This window comes from Coregonus clupeaformis, unplaced genomic scaffold, assembly GCF_020615455.1.
Source record: "Coregonus clupeaformis isolate EN_2021a unplaced genomic scaffold, ASM2061545v1 scaf0220, whole genome shotgun sequence".
Taxonomy (NCBI): domain Eukaryota; kingdom Metazoa; phylum Chordata; class Actinopteri; order Salmoniformes; family Salmonidae; genus Coregonus; species Coregonus clupeaformis.
Window position 1 is genome coordinate 509,113 of NW_025533675.1, and position 15,780 is coordinate 524,892.

Here is a 15,780-nt window from a genome sequence, read left to right on the forward strand (position 1 = left end):
CCCCATAGCCAGACACAGAGGGACTCTATGATAATTTGGATGAATAGTGTAGCGTGCATGTGTGCGCGTGATCCCCTGAACTGTGGGCAGAAAATCAGCACCAGACACCAGTGGGGGAAAATCGCTATACTTCCTGGTTCTGGTTGTGCATAGCGATCACTGGAGGATATCCAGTATCACTAATGAGCAAATTTCACACACATGTAGCCTTTAGTAAAAGAAAGAACAGACGGCCAGCATTCGGTCTCTGGGAAGAGCTACAAGCCACCCCTCCTTCCTCCCTCCTCTTCCCCCTCCTCCATCCTTCTCTCCTCCATCATCTGTTCATAGTAAGAGTGGAGACATGCTGAAAGTCAAAGGCTGTGCAGGCCTCCCATACATCTGTTTACAAACACCCAGCACATGACGATGACGCACGCACAAACACACACACAACCCCTCTCAATACGCACACAATCAAGTTAGAAAATCCCACAAAAACCATTGTGTGGTAGCGTCTGTCTGTCTTTTTGTAGTGCAGTATTGTCAATGGGTCTGGGGCAACTGGCTGACTGACTGATTGTCTGTCTCTCTCGCTCCCTCTCTCTGTCTGTCCACACTACTCTCATATAACCACTCCATGCTCAGAATAGGTTGAGCGGGACAATCCTATTTATTTTCATTCCAGCAGTAATGTAATACATTGTTATGGAGAGAGGGAAAAAAGAGGAGAAAATGTGGGAGGTTGGGAGGCGACATTCCTGCATCTGGAACCGTTCTGGAGCACGTGCATCCCTCTCCAGATCTCTGCTCTCCCTCTCCGTTTTCACAAGGAAGGAATTCTGTAACCTGATCCTCTAGTTGTCTTTAGTGCACTGACCAACCTCACATGGATTCAGTGTAGTGGGTCAGTGAGCACTGACCCATACTCACTCAGAAGGAAAATATCAACTTCACACGTGTAAACTATAGGTTCAAACACAATACAGACAAGCCTAAACACATATACAACAAGTACAGCAAAGTCAAAAATACACAAGCTGCACTGATTTTGTCCCAAACTATGGTCTCAACATTCATATAATAGTATTGCCCCAAACACAACACACTAGTTAACATGTGAATGGGACAGGTGGCAAGGGCAGGGGCGGTGAACACTAGCAGCTGGCTCCTGTGAGTTCTATATTTAATCTCATTTGACAGTTAAAGTGCTGATTGGGTGCAGAAGGGGATCAGAGGGGCGGCAGGGGCACTCTGACGCCATCCCAGCAGCCTTTCACAGTCATGCCTACAGGTGCCCCGTTAACTGCCCTGGCCCAGTGGCACTGCCATCCACTCACACCCCGCACATACACAACCACATGAATCACCTAACACATCTACTGACTGACGTTTACTACTGAAGTACATTTATGATGCAGTTATGATGCTGGTCACATTTATCAATGACTAAGTCCTCTGACTTTATGAGTCTACAGCAAAGGTTATCAACTAAAGCTTGATCCTATTTTAGCAGAAGTGTGAATCTCTCATTTATTTTAACAACAATATGACATGCTATCGATACCCAGGGCAACGATTAGGGCCGGGACGATACCAGTATCGCGATACTCTTTAGTATCGTGGCAAGTAAACAGAAAATGAAGCGGATTTAACTTTTTAAAGAAAACAGCCCTAATGTTGGAAACAAACATCATTATGTTGTCATCCAGAGTCACATTTATTTATTTTCAAAGCTATAGCACACTATATTTTACATACAGCAGGTTTTTAAAGGACCAAAGACTTTGTTCTGCTTCGTGTTTTCCTTTTTGCCAAAGAAAGAATATCCCGATGCTGGTATCGTCACAGCCCTAGCAACAATACGATACAGCTGCACCAATATCTATCGCTGCAATGCCCCAGCCCTAATGTTCAGTAGATACCGAACCTTATGCTCTGTCACTTTAAAAATGTCACTGTACATATTTGTGTAATAGAGACCCTTCCTAGGAAGGCAGAAACAAATCCCATAAAGTAGCATTGCATAGAATGTTTGAAAGGGTAAAGCAGATACAAGACACTTACACTGTGGGTGTATGTGGCATATTGTATGCTGTTGCTTATGCCCGGAGGGCAGTGTGTTTAGGAAAATATTAAGAATATGTTTTTCTACTATAAATGTATGATAATCCATTGCATAATGTGTATATGTAAAGCAACATGGCCTTACTCAGAGTGAGATAAGGAGAAAGAGACAACAGCACTCTTTTTTTGCCTTCTCCTCTACTAGGCCCTGCTCTGCCCAATACCCTGGTGGGCAGTGAACACATAAGACTGGCAGCATTGGGCACACACCTCAATGTGTGCGTGTGTGTATGAGAGAGAGAGATTCAGTACAGTAAATGTTGAGGACAGGTTGGCACAGCATGCGGGCACTGCAGAGCAGGTATGATGACTGGGCGTGTATACCGCGGCGTGCTATGCACTCTCTCACACACCCTCCACCTCCTCTGCCATGCTCTAGGCTAATATCTGCATCCTCTAACTTTACTGTACTGCATTGAGTGCATTAAAACATGAAGGATGAGGAGGGAGGGAATGGGATTCGCTCACACACACACCACATTAGAACGGGAAGGACAAGGACAGAATGACACTACCACCAATCAATCTATACTTTACTGCATATAAACACACACTCGATGACATCCACTGCAATAATTGCCTGTGGCATCGCCAAGCAACTCAATAAATTAACAAAACTTAGTATGCATGTGTAGCCCAGCAACAGCAAGAATTTAACTGATATTGAGAGCAATTGACGCCATGAATGTTCCATCATCCCTGTAATAAAAAAAGAAACACTGTCGGATGTCACCTGCAGTAAACTCCAGGAGGTGTTTCTCTTTCCTATGGGGCAATTTCCAGACTTTCCAGTATTCTGCAGGGTATTGCATTATTGTTTACATATACTGTGTCTTTGAGATTCGTATAAATGTGATAATAAGGAAGTTGGAGCACACACAGTATTTGTGCATATTCTAATAATGTACAGTCATTTGAGATAGTCACCTGCCTGGTATCTAAAGAGGAAGTTTAATTCCTTTTGTTAGAATATCAGTCAGTTAAATTGGATTGTGTAAGGGCTACATTAGTACCTTTGGAAGGCCCCCTTGGAGTGCCACTCATCTGACACGTCCCCTCTTCACACACACACACACACACACACACTGCGCGCGCCAAATACGCGGCGCTGGCAATGCTCGCACACGACCCTACGCGCACCCGTATTGGCAGACGGACTGAATAAATAAATAATTTCTTGCCGAATCTATTCTTCAACCCACACGTCTTTCAAAAAGCTCTCTGCCATAGCAATAAAAGGCAATTGACGTAGAAAAAGCAGGAACGCACAACCCAGTGCGTATGAGAGAATAGCACAATATCCATTGCATTGTTACAGTAGCCTATTGCATACTATTTTTGGTATGTAAAGTGAAGCGTACTTGTGATATCCAGCACAGAAAAACAAAGCAATAAAACACTGCTCATAAAATGTGGTGCACTTTGACACATTGTAGCCAACCTGGTTTCAAGGTGATCTGTTACAATGTTGACTCGATTAGTTTACTAAATAGGCTACAGCACTGACACGTGTAGGCCTATACATGAAGATACAATACGTTCCAGGCTGCTATTCGCATTGACCACGTTCACCAGCTAGACAGACATATTAATAGGCTAGTATTCGTCTGTAACTTACCCAAACTGCCGGCGAAACCGTCCATTTCTGGGAGAAATAGCCGAGCAGACACCAAAAATATTCCTCTTTATGACGGGTCCTATTCTACCGTCGGTTTCAGTCCTGTATTCGGGGAACAGTGGGATAATGTAGGACTGTATGCGGGCTATCCAGACAGGCAGGCAAGGCGGAGATTTCTCAAGCCAACTGTTCTCGCAGTGGTCGCGAACGTATCGTAGTAAGCAGGAGGTCTGCCAAGTCGCAGTGAATTCTCAGTCCGGAGCAACACCGTGGTTCTCAAGGCCAGTTGATCACACTGCCTTGCTTGACTCCACGATCGTTCACCTCCACGGGTGGGAGGGAGGCCAGGCAGAGCTCGGCTTTCGCGTTTCCGACTCCGCCCACTTTGGAACGACTTCCCCTCCACTGAATTGCTAGTCTGAGCCGGTCTCAATTCGACACAGCTGAGGATCCCCATGTGAAGGCCAGGCTGTCTAGGCTACTGCCAGTGACAGTGTAATATATATATATATATATATATATATATATATATATATATATATAGTGAGGGAAAAAAGTATTTGATCCCCTGCTGATTTTGTACGTTTGCCCACTGACAAAGACATGATCAGTCTATAATTTTAATGGTAGGTTTATTTGAACAGTGAGAGACAGAATAACAACAAAAAAATCCAGAAAAACGCATGTCAAAAATGTTATAAATTGATTTGCATTTTAATGAGGGAAATAAGTATTTGACCCCTCTGCAAAACATGACTTAGTACTTGGTGGCAAAACACTTTTGGCAATCACAGAGGTCAGATGTTTCTTGTAGTTGGCCACCAGGTTTGCACACATCTCAGGAGGGATTTTGTCCCACTCCTCTTTGCAGATCTTCTCCAAGTCATTAAGGTTTCGAGGCTGACGTTTGGCAACTCAAACCTTCAGCTCCCTCCACAGATTTTCTATGGAATTAAGGTCTGGAGACTGGCTAGGCCACTACAGGACCTTAATGTGCTGCTTCTTGAGCCACTCCTTTGTTGCCTTGGCCGTGTGTTTTGGGTCATTGTCATGCTGGAATACCCTCCACAACACATTTTCAATGCCCTGGCTGAGGGAAGGAGGTTCTCACCCAAGATTTGACGGTACATGGCCCCGTCCATCGTCCCTTTGATGCGGTGAAGTTGTCCTGTCCCCTTAGCAGAAAAACACCCCCAAAGCATAATGTTTCCACCTCCATGTTTGACGGTGGGGATGGTGTTCTTGGGGTCATAGGCTGCATTCCTCCTCCTCCAAACACGGCGAGTTGAGTTGATGCCAAAGAGCTCGATTTTGGTCTCATCTGACCACAACACTTTCACCCAGTTCTCCTCTGAATCATTCAGATGTTCATTGGCAAACTTCAGACGGGCCTGTATACAGTGGGGAAGAAAAGTATTTAGTCAGCCACCAATTGTGCAATTTCTCCCACTTAAAAAGATGAGAGAGGCCTGTAATTTTCATCATAGGTACACGTCAACTATGACAGACAAATTGAGAGAAAAAATCCAGAAAATCACATTGTAGGATTTTTAATGAATTTATTTGCAAATTATGGTGGAAAATAAGTATTTGGTCACCTACAAACAAGCAAGATTTCTGGCTCTCACAGACCTGTAACTTCTTCTTTAAGAGGCTCCTCTGTCCTCCACTCGTTACCTGTATTAATGGCACCTGTTTGAACTTGTTATCAGTATAAAAGACACCTGTCCACAACCTCAAACAGTCACACTCCAAACTCCACTATGGCCAAGACCAAAGAGCTGTCAAAGGACACCAGAAACAAAATTGTAGACCTGCACCAGGCTGGGAAGACTGAATCTGCAATAGGTAAGCAGCTTGGTTTGAAGAAATCAACTGTGGGAGCAATTATTAGGAAATGGAAGACATACAAGACCACTGATAATCTCCCTCGATCTGGGGCTCCACGCAAGATCTCACCCCGTGGGGTCAAAATGATCACAAGAACGGTGAGCAAAAATCCCAGAACCACACGGGGGACCTAGTGAATGACCTGCAGAGAGCTGGGACCAAAGTAACAAAGCCTACCATCAGTAACACACTACGCCACCAGGGACTCTAATCCTGCAGTGCCAGACGTGTCCCCCTGCTTAAGCCAGTACATGTCCAGGCCCGTCTGAAGTTTGCTAGAGTGCATTTGGATGATCCAGAAGAGGATTGGGGAGAATGTCATATGGTCAGATGAAACCAAAATAGAACTTTTTTGGTAAAAAACTCAACTCGTCGTGTTTGGAGGACAAAGAATGCTGAGTTGCATCCAACGAACACCATACCTACTGTGAAGCATGGGGGTGGAAACATCATGCTTTGGGGCTGTTTTTTCTGCAAAGGGACCAGGACGACTGATCCGTGTAAAGGAAAGAATGAATGGGGCCATGTATCGTGAGATTTTGAGTGAAAACCTCCTTCCATCAGCAAGGGCATTGAAGATGAAACGTGGCTGGGTCTTTCAGCATGACAATGATCCCAAACCCACCGCCCGGGCAACGAAGGAGTGGCTTCGTAAGAAGCATTTCAAGGTCCTGGAGTGGCCTAGCCAGTCTCCAGATCTCAACCCCAAAGAAAATCTTTGGAGGGGAGTTGAAAGTCTGTGTTGCTCCAGCGACAGCCCCAAAACATCACTGCTCTAGAGGAGATCTGCATGGAGGAATGGGCCAAAATACCAGCAACAGTGTGTGAAAACCTTGTGAAGACTTACAGAAAACGTTTGACCTGTGTCATTGCCAACAAACGGTATATAACAAAGTATTGAGAAACTTTTGTTATTGACCAAATACTTATTTTCCACCATAATTTGCAAATAAATTCATTAAAAATCCTACAATGTGATTTTCTGTTTTTTTTTTTTTCATTTTGTCTGTCATAGTTGACATGTACCTATGATGAAAATTACAGGTCTCTCATCTTTTTTAAGTGGGAGAACTGCACAATTGGTGGCTGACTAAATACTTTTTTTCCCACTGTATGTACATTTTATGTACACAGTATATTTTACATTAGTTATATATGTATATATATATATATATATATTTTGTTCCACCTTCAGCAGTGTAACAATTTAGCTTTAGTATGAATACAGCGCCACCCATCATTTTGATCTGTGGAGAACAACTAGGCTAGGCAGGCCTACAGCTATATGCTCAGAATCTAAGACAAATACATAGCACTGCTGATTTAAGTTAATGCACTCTCCTTCACTGTAGGTATGGTGCCATGTTTCCTCCAGACCTGACGCTGGCATTCAGGCCAAAGAGTTCAATCTTAGTTTCATCAGACCAGAGAATCTTGTTTCTCATGGTCTGAGTGTCTTTAGGTGCCTTTTGGCAAACTCCAAGTGGGCTGTCGTGCCTTTTACTGAGGAGTGGCTTCCGTCGCAACACTTTATCATAAAGGCCTGATTGGTGGAGTGCTGCAGAGATGGTTGTCCTTCTGGAAGGTTCTCCCATCTCCATAGAGGAACTCTGGAGCTCTGTCAGAGTGACCATCAGGTTCTTGCTCACCTCCCTGACCAAGGCCCTTCTCCCCCGATTGCTCAGTTTGGCCGGGCGGCCAGCTCTAAGAAAGGTCTTGGTAGTTCCAAACTTCTTTATTTAAGAATGATGGAGGCCACTGTGTTCTTGGGAAGCTTCAATGCTGCAAAAACGTTTTGGTACCCCTTCCCCATATCTTGTGCCTTGACACAATTGTGTCTCGGCGGTCGACGGACAATTCCTAACAACCTCATGGCCTGGTTTTTGCTCTGACATGCACTGTCAACTGTGGGACCTTATATAGACTTGTGTACCTTTCCAAATCATGTCCAATCAATTGAATTTACCACAAGTGAACTCCAATGAAGTTGCAGAAACATCTCAAGGATGATCAATGGAAACAGGATGCATCTGAGCTTCAATTTCGAGCTCTCATAGCAAAGGGTCTGAATACTTATGTAAATAAGAGTATTTCTGTTTTTTATTTGTAATACATTTGCAAACATTTCTAAAAACCAGTATCCATTTTAAAATAAGGCTGTAACGTAACAAAATGTGGAAAAGGTAAATGGGTCTGAAAACGTTCCGAATGCACTGTATATAGAGAAAGTGCAGCGTCTAGGCCTTGAATCATTACTATGCCATTGTTGTAGGTGTTAATGGTGAAGAGTCATTATCAGGCTCCTGTTCATCAAATACCAAGATCTGTCAACCATTAGATTCCTCTCTTTTGACATGGCCAAAGTGCTTACATGCTGCAGAATACCAAGCAGCAGCATGCTCTGTATAGAAGAGCAGGTCAGAGATTGTATTCTTGTATCCAATTAGGGTATAATCAGCAAACAATGTCTCTGGATTTTCCCTCAGCAGCCTTTGTTTGTGATGCTGTTTAGAATGTTCAGAGTTATTTTCTGCTGGTAGATCAAATGGAATGGGCCAAGATCCTGCTACTGTTGCCATTGTTATTATTCATATTTTTGAGTATTGATGTGTGCAACTTTTTAAATAATGCACTTTTTATAATGAGAATATAAAGCTATTAAATGTGTAATTGACACTGTACACATCAATTACAATGTCTAGAACAATCCTACCTCACCTGTATGTGCTTTGTTTGTTTCCTTTTCAATGCCTTGTATTGTCTTTCGTTTAGAAATCCTCCAAATAAATTCCCTTTTCTGTTGGTTTTATCCTCAATTTTTCTTCCTTCTCGTTGTCCTTATGTCCTGGTCCCTCAATCCTGCCTTGTTGCTTATTGCCAGATTATCAAGATCTCTTTAGTAGACTATCTAGCTTTCAGAGCCAGGCTGATCATCTCTCAAAATCTCTCTTAAAATCTCAAAATTAACCAATCTTCTGAAAGGAAAAACCGACAAACATAGGTAGATAAAGGAGGTGTGAGTCCCCACCTGTGTGGACACCCACCTGTCTTGAAGAAGGGTAAATTATTGAAAATGCCCATTGGCATATTTATTATGTTCTCATTCACATCATAACTTGTTCTAGATTCTGAGTTCTGGAGGAAGCCTTGACGGAGACAGCCCTTATTTTAGCCTACAAAAAGATGTGGAGTTCCAGTTCCAAGTGAGGGATATTTACAGTGCAGGACAAACGAAACAAATCAACACCTACCCTAAGTGTTAATTACTATTACAGTTGAAGTCGGAAGTTCACATGCACCTTAGTGACATACATTTAAAATCTGTTTTTCACAATTCCTGACATTTAATCCTAGTAAAAATTCCCTGTCTTAGGTCAGTTAGGATCACCTCTTTATTTTAAGAATGTGAAATGTCAGAATAATAGTAGAGAGACTGATTTATTTAAGCTTTTATTTCTTTCATCACATTCCCAGTGGGTCAGAAGTTTACTTACACTCAATTAGTATTTGGTAGCATTGCCTTTAAATTGTTTAACTTGGGTCAAACGTTTCGGGTAGGCTTCCACAAGCTTCCCACAATAAGTTGGGTGAATTTTGGCCCATTCCTCCTGACAGAGCTGGTGTAACTGAGTCAGGTATGTAGGCCTCCTTGCTCGCACACTCTTTTTCAGTTCTGCCCACACATTTTCTATAGGATTGAGGTCAGGGCTTTGTGATGGCCACTCCAATACCTTTACTTTGTTGTCCTTAAGCCATTTTGCCACAACTTTAGAAGTATGCTTGGGGTCATTGTCCATTTGGAAGACCCATTTGCGACCAAGCTTTAACCTCCTGACTGATGTCTTGAGATGTTGCTTCAATATATCCACATAATTTTCCTTCCTCATGATGCCATCTGTTTTGTGAAGTGCACGGTCTCTCCTGCAGCAAAGCACCCCCCACAGCATGATGCTGCCACCCCGTGCTTCACGGTTGGGATGGTGTTCTTCGGCTTGCAAGTTTCTCCCTTCCTCGAAACATAACGATGGTCATTATGGACAAACAGTTCTGTTTTTGTTTCATCAGACCAGAGGACATTTCTCCAAAAAGTAAGATCTTTGTCCCCATGTGCAGTTGCAAACTGTAGTCTGGCTTTTTATGGCGGTTTTGGAGCAGTGGCTTCTTCCTTGCTGAGCGGCCTTTCAGGTTATGCGATATAGGACTTGTTTTACTGTGGATATAGATACCTTTGTACCTGTTTCCTCCAGCATCTTCACAAGGTCCTTTGCTGTTGTTCTGGGATTGATTTGCACTTTTCGCACCAAAGTATGTTCATCTCTAGGAGACAGAACGCGTCTCCTTCCTGAGCGGTATGACGGCTGCGTGGTCCCATGGTGTTTATACTTATGTACTATTGTTCGTACAGATGAACGTGGTACCTTCAGGCATTTGGAAATTGCTCCCAAGGATGAACCAGACTTGTGGATGTCTAGCAATTTCTTTTCTGAGGTCTTGGCTGATTTCTTTTGATTTTTCCCATGATGTCAAGCAAAGAGGCACTGCGTTTGAAGGTAGGCCTTGAAATCACATCCACAGGTACACCTCCAATTGACTCAAATGATGTCAATTATCCTATCAGAAGCTTCTAAAGCCATGACATCATTTTCTGGAATTTTCCAAGCTGTTTAAAGGCACAGTCAACTTTGTGTATGTAAACTTCTGACCCACTGGAATTGTGATACAGTGAAATAATCTGTCTGTAAACAATTGTTGGAAAAATTACTTGTGTCATGCACAAAGTAGATGTCCTAACCAACTTGCCAAAACTATAGTTTGTTAACAAGACATTTGTGGAGGGGTTGAAAAACAAGTTGACTCCAACCTAAGTGTATGTAAACTTCCGACTTCAACTGTACAAGGCGCCAGACTAACATTTTCCCCTGTTGTCACTGGTACCACTAACAGTTGGTTGGTGGCACCGGACCCATGATTTGCTCGGGTGAGTTGTCATCTTATAAAGTAATGAATAGTGCTTTATTAACCCAATGAGTGCCACCATAATGCAGGCGTGATTTAGGACTTGTAACCCCTTTTATACATTGTGTTTGAGCTACAGACTACTGGGTTGTACCATTAGATTAGTCTATTCTTCTGCATCCATAGTGTCATGAGCACTCTCTCTCCCTGGTAGCAACATTAATTGCATTCAATTATCTTCCACTCTGCTCACCTCCCTCTCTCTACTCAGCCTAACTAGCTCCACCTGCCCTGCTCTGCTCTTGTTACCTGGCCAGCTGCACTGCATTTCCCACTCACCATCCTCACCTTGCCTCACTCTGTTCTAATTACTCTGCCAGCTGAGACTGCATTTCCCACTACCTCTCCCAGTATATCGAAGCCCTGGTTTTCAGCCAAGCCCTGTCAGATCGTCTTCAAACCCGGACCAGTAACCTGCCTGTCTGCGCTCTGACTCCTGTTTGTGATACCGATCCTTTCTTGACTGCCTCCTTGTTCTACTGCCCCGTCTATCCCAACCTGCCTTCTGGACCTCGACTACTCTCCGATCTTCAGCCCCTCCGGTAACTCGTTTCTGCCTTCTGTCTCTCACCACGATATTTGCCCAGCCTGATCTGTACTGCCTGCCATTCATATTGCTGTTGTGTGTGTGTGTTCCCCAGGTCTCCGACCACCAGATGAGCGTGCCCAGACGTTTCACCACCCTCAGCCCGAGTACGCGCTCCATCACTGGGGAACACACACACTAAGCACTTGGACTGGACACCGGACATTTGGTGACCCCCGGAGCACAGGTACCCACAGGAGGACCCTGAAAGACCCCCTGACACCCCTGGGAATCCTCTTCCCGCCTGTAACCTTGAATAAAGAACTCTGAATTTGAACTTGCGCTCTTGGGTCCTCTTCTGTTCGTGACAGAACGATCTGACCATCATGGACCCAGCGCACTCCCCTGACCACGATGGAGGAAGAGCCAGAGAGGACTGCCCTACAGCGACTGGGAACGCTCTGAGGGAGACATAAATCGGATGGCTGGCGACATCGCTTCCCTTCTCCAGCTATTCAACCAGCAGCAACAACAGTTCCAACTGCAGCAACAACAGCTAGCCCAAGCCCTGCAACTACTCTCAAGCCCGGCTACTCCACCTGCACCCCCTGGTCCTTTTGTTCCTGTACCACCGATACTCCTTCATCCCTCCGCTGGAGGTCCCAATGCTGCAGGCCCGGCAGTGCTGCCACCAGATCCCCACGCTCCTGAACCAAGGATTGGGAACCCGAACGCTTTTGATGGCAACCAGAAGCAAGTAAGACCATTCTTGAGCAGCTGCCGAATCCAGTTTGCACTACAGCCCAGGACTTTCTCAACAGAGGGAGCCAAGGTGGGGTATGTCATCACACATCTCACCGGTCGAGCTCGGGTTGCCTGGGGAACGGGCGGAAGTCGACCGGCAAACCCCAGCCTGTGCCTCCTTCAGTGCCTTTGAGGAGGAGATGTTAAAGGTCTTTGACCTAGGCTCGCCAACAGCCGAAGCGGTCACAAGCTCTGCTCACCATCCGTCAGGGCAATCGGACAGTGGCAGACTTCTCCATTGACTTTCGTACCTGGCCAGTCAAAGCTCGTTTAACCCAGAGGCACTGGTGCAAGCCTTCCTCCATAGCCTGGCGGACTATATCAAGGACGAGCTTGTTTCCCATGACCCGCCTCAACGCTTGATGCCGCCATTGACCTTGCCGTTCGCATTGACCGCGTATAAGACCGGAGGAGGGAGAAGGGCCGCCTCAGTCAACCTGCCATCCGTACTCGGGTCGATACCGCTTCTGTCCAGCTCCTGCCTGTCAAGTCCCATAGCCAACTCAATCAGCCTGAGCCCATGGAGATTGGCCGTGCTCTCTGACTCCCGAGGAGCGTCGGCGCCGTCTAAGCTCCAACCTTTGCCTCTACTGTGGTGGCGAGAATCACCGTGTCGCTACTTGTCCGGCCAAAAGCCGCAGCTCACCAGGTGTAGGGGAGATCCGGGTGAGCTCAACAAGCCTTCAGTCTCCTCCATCCGAAAGACCCTGCTTCATCTCCGCCTTCAGCTTTCTGACAAGACTCTACATTGGCCGCCCTTGTGGATTCCGGAGCCGAAGCAAACATCATGGACCCTGAGCTTGCACAGCAACTGGGCGTGAACCATCATCAACTGACACAACCCATTCCTGCACGAGCTGGATGGGCATCATCTCTTGGCACTGTCACTCATATCTCCGCCCCTGTGACAATCCTGCTGTCAGGAAACCACCAGAGTCCATCCAGTTTCACCTCCTACACTCACCTGGCCAACCACTCATTCTTGGATACCCGTGGCTCCGTCAGCACAACCCCCACATCGACTGGGGAGACAGGAACAGTCCGTGAGTGGGGAAGGAGTTGTCACCAGACCTGTTTAAGGGGGCCACCCTGCCCGCTCACCGGGAAGGATCTAGGCTACCTCCGACATATCCAATGTTCCGGCCTGTTACCACAGCCTGAAAGAGGTGTTCAACAAATCCAAGGCGACATCTCTACCCCCACACAGACCCTATGACTGCGCGATTGATCTCCTGCCGGCACAGCACCCCCAAGGGTCAGTCTGTATTCACTGTCAGCCCCGGAAAGAAAGGCCATGGAGGACTACATTAACGACTCTCTTGCCTCCGGGATAATTAGGACCGTCGTCTTCCCCGCAGGAGCGGGATTCTTCTTTGTCGGCAAGAAGGACGGTTCTCTTCGTCCATGCATAGATTACCGGGTCTGAACGACATCACGGTTAAGAATCGCTACCCACTGCCCTTACTTTCGTCTGCCTTCGAACTGCTGCAGGGAGCCACTGTATTCACTAAGCTGGACCTTCGCAATGCCTACCATCTGGTGCGGATGAGGAGGGGAGATGAATGGAAGACAGCGTTCAACACACCAACCGGCCACTATGAATATCTCGCCATGCCCTTCGGCCTCACCAATGCCCCAGCAGTTTTTCAAGCCCTAGTGAATGATATCCTCAGGGACATGCTAAATACGTTAGTATTTGTGTACCTTGACGATATTTTAATATTCTCAAAGACTCTGTCAGAACACACGCACCACGTCCGGTTGGTCCGCGCCGCCTGCTGGAGAACTCTCTTTTCGTGAAGGCAGAGAAGTGCGAGTTCCATGCCAAGACCGTTTCATTCCTGGGGTATGTGGTGACCGAGGGCAGCATTCAGATGGATCTCACGAAGGTGTCGGCTGTCACTTCTGGCCAGTTCCTGAGTCTCGGAAGAAGTTGCAACAGTTCCTGGGCTTTGCCAACTTTTTATAGGAGATTCATCAGAAACTATAGCACAGTGGCTGCACCCCTCACGGCGCTAACCAGCACTAAACAACCGTACCAATGGACATCAGCTGCTGATAAGGCCTTCAATATCCTCAAGACATGTTTCACTTCTGCTCCCCATCCTCCAGATGCCAGATGCAGCAAGGCAGTTTGTGGTGGAGGTAGATGCTTCGGACGTGGGAGTGGGTGCAGTGCTTTTCAAAGAGCAGCTGAGGATGGCAAAGATGCACCCCTGTGCCTTCTACTCCCGTCGCTAACCCTGCCGAATGCAACTACGACATTGGGAACCGCGAGCTGTTGGCTGTCAAGCTCGCCTCTTGAAGAATGGCGGCACTGGTTAGAGGGGGTCAAAGGAACCATTGTAGTGTGGACAGACCACAAGAACCTGGAGTATATCCAAACAGCCAGGAGGCTGAACTCCCGCCAACAGCGGTGGTCTCTGTTCTTTACGCGCTTCAATTTCACGCCTCTCCTACCGCCCGGGATCTCGCAACATCAAACCTGATGCTCTTTCCCCGGATGTTTCAGAAGGACGAGACCACCGCCATGACAGCTCCCATTCTTCCCAGCCACCGGTGTAGCGGCCCTCACCTGGGAGATCGAGAAGCAGGTCATGGAGGCTCTTTGGGACCAGCCAGGTCCAAGCACCAGCGCCCCCAAGCCCGTCTGTTTGTTCCAGCAAATCTCAGGTCACCTGTGATTCAGTGGGGGCACCTAATCCCGTCTGGCCTGTCATCCCGGCATCACTGCACCCTTCATCTGGGGCCAGCGTTCTGGTGGCGGGGGATGAGACGGGATGTCCGAGAATTCATCCGAGCTTGTCCCACTTGTAACCGAAACAAGACTCCCAACCAGCCTCCCGCTGGGTTGCTGCAACCCCTACTCATACCCAAGAGGCTCCTGGTCCCACGTTTCACTGGACTTTGTTACGGGCTTCGCTCTGACGGACACACAGTCATCCTTACCATTGTTGACCGCTTTAGTAAGATGACCCACTTGTGCCCCTTCCCAAACTACTCTCTGCTAAAGAGACCTCCCAGGTGGTCCTGGAACATGTGTTTCGTATCCATGGCCTACCCAGGATATAGTGTCAGACCGGGAGCCGCAATTCTCAGCAACCTTTTGGAAGGAGTTCTGTCATCTCCTTGAGGGCCACCGCCAGCCTATCGTCTGGATTCCACCCTGCAGTCAAACGGCCAGACTGAACGCATGAACCAGGAGCTGGAGAAGGCACTGAGGTGTGTGGCTTCCCAAAATCCCCCGGGCCTGGGCTCAACACCTGCTCTGGGTGGAATATGCCCATAATTCACTCACCAGTTCCTCCACCGGGCTCTCCCCCCTTTCAGTGTGTCTACTGGTATCAACCTCCACTGTTTGCCAGCCAGGAGGCGGATGCCACCTGTCCGTCTGCTCTTGCGTGATGCCCGCCGCTGCCGCCGCACTTGGGCCCAGGCTCGCACTGTGCTCCTGGAAGTCTGGAACCAGCTACGCGTCGGTGCCAACCGACGGAGGAACCCAGCACCATTACCGGGTTGGTCAGAAGGTCTGGCTGTCTGCCCGGATCTGCCGCTGCGGGTTGTATCACGAAAGCTGGCCCTCGCTTCATTGGTCCTTTTCCTGTGCAGAAAGTCATCAGTCCAACGGCGGTCCGACCAGTTGCCCGCTTCGCATGCGGGTCCACCCACCTTCCACGCCTCAAGGTCAAGCCGGTCCATGAAAGTCCCTGGTCCCTGCAGCTCCGGGCGCCACCTCCTCCGCGCCTCGTAGATGGCGGTCCTGTCTTCACCGTCTCGGCGGCTGCTCCGCTCTAGGCGAAGGGGTAGGGGTCTCCAGTAC

The 15,780-nt window shown here is 47.1% G+C and overlaps 1 protein-coding gene across 1 annotated transcript in view; it reads right to left on the minus strand.

Moving 5' to 3' along the window:
* The window catches only part of LOC121569407 (echinoderm microtubule-associated protein-like 4), a 116,476-nt gene extending 112,412 nt beyond the window's left edge, over positions 1-4,064 (minus strand). Inside the window, exon 1 of the mRNA XM_045214237.1 lies at positions 3,725-4,064. Coding sequence (XP_045070172.1) covers positions 3,725-3,749 — 25 coding nt within the window. The 5' untranslated portion in view covers positions 3,750-4,064. The remainder of the gene's footprint in view (positions 1-3,724) is intronic.
* Between the last annotated feature and the right edge of the window lie 11,716 nt (positions 4,065-15,780).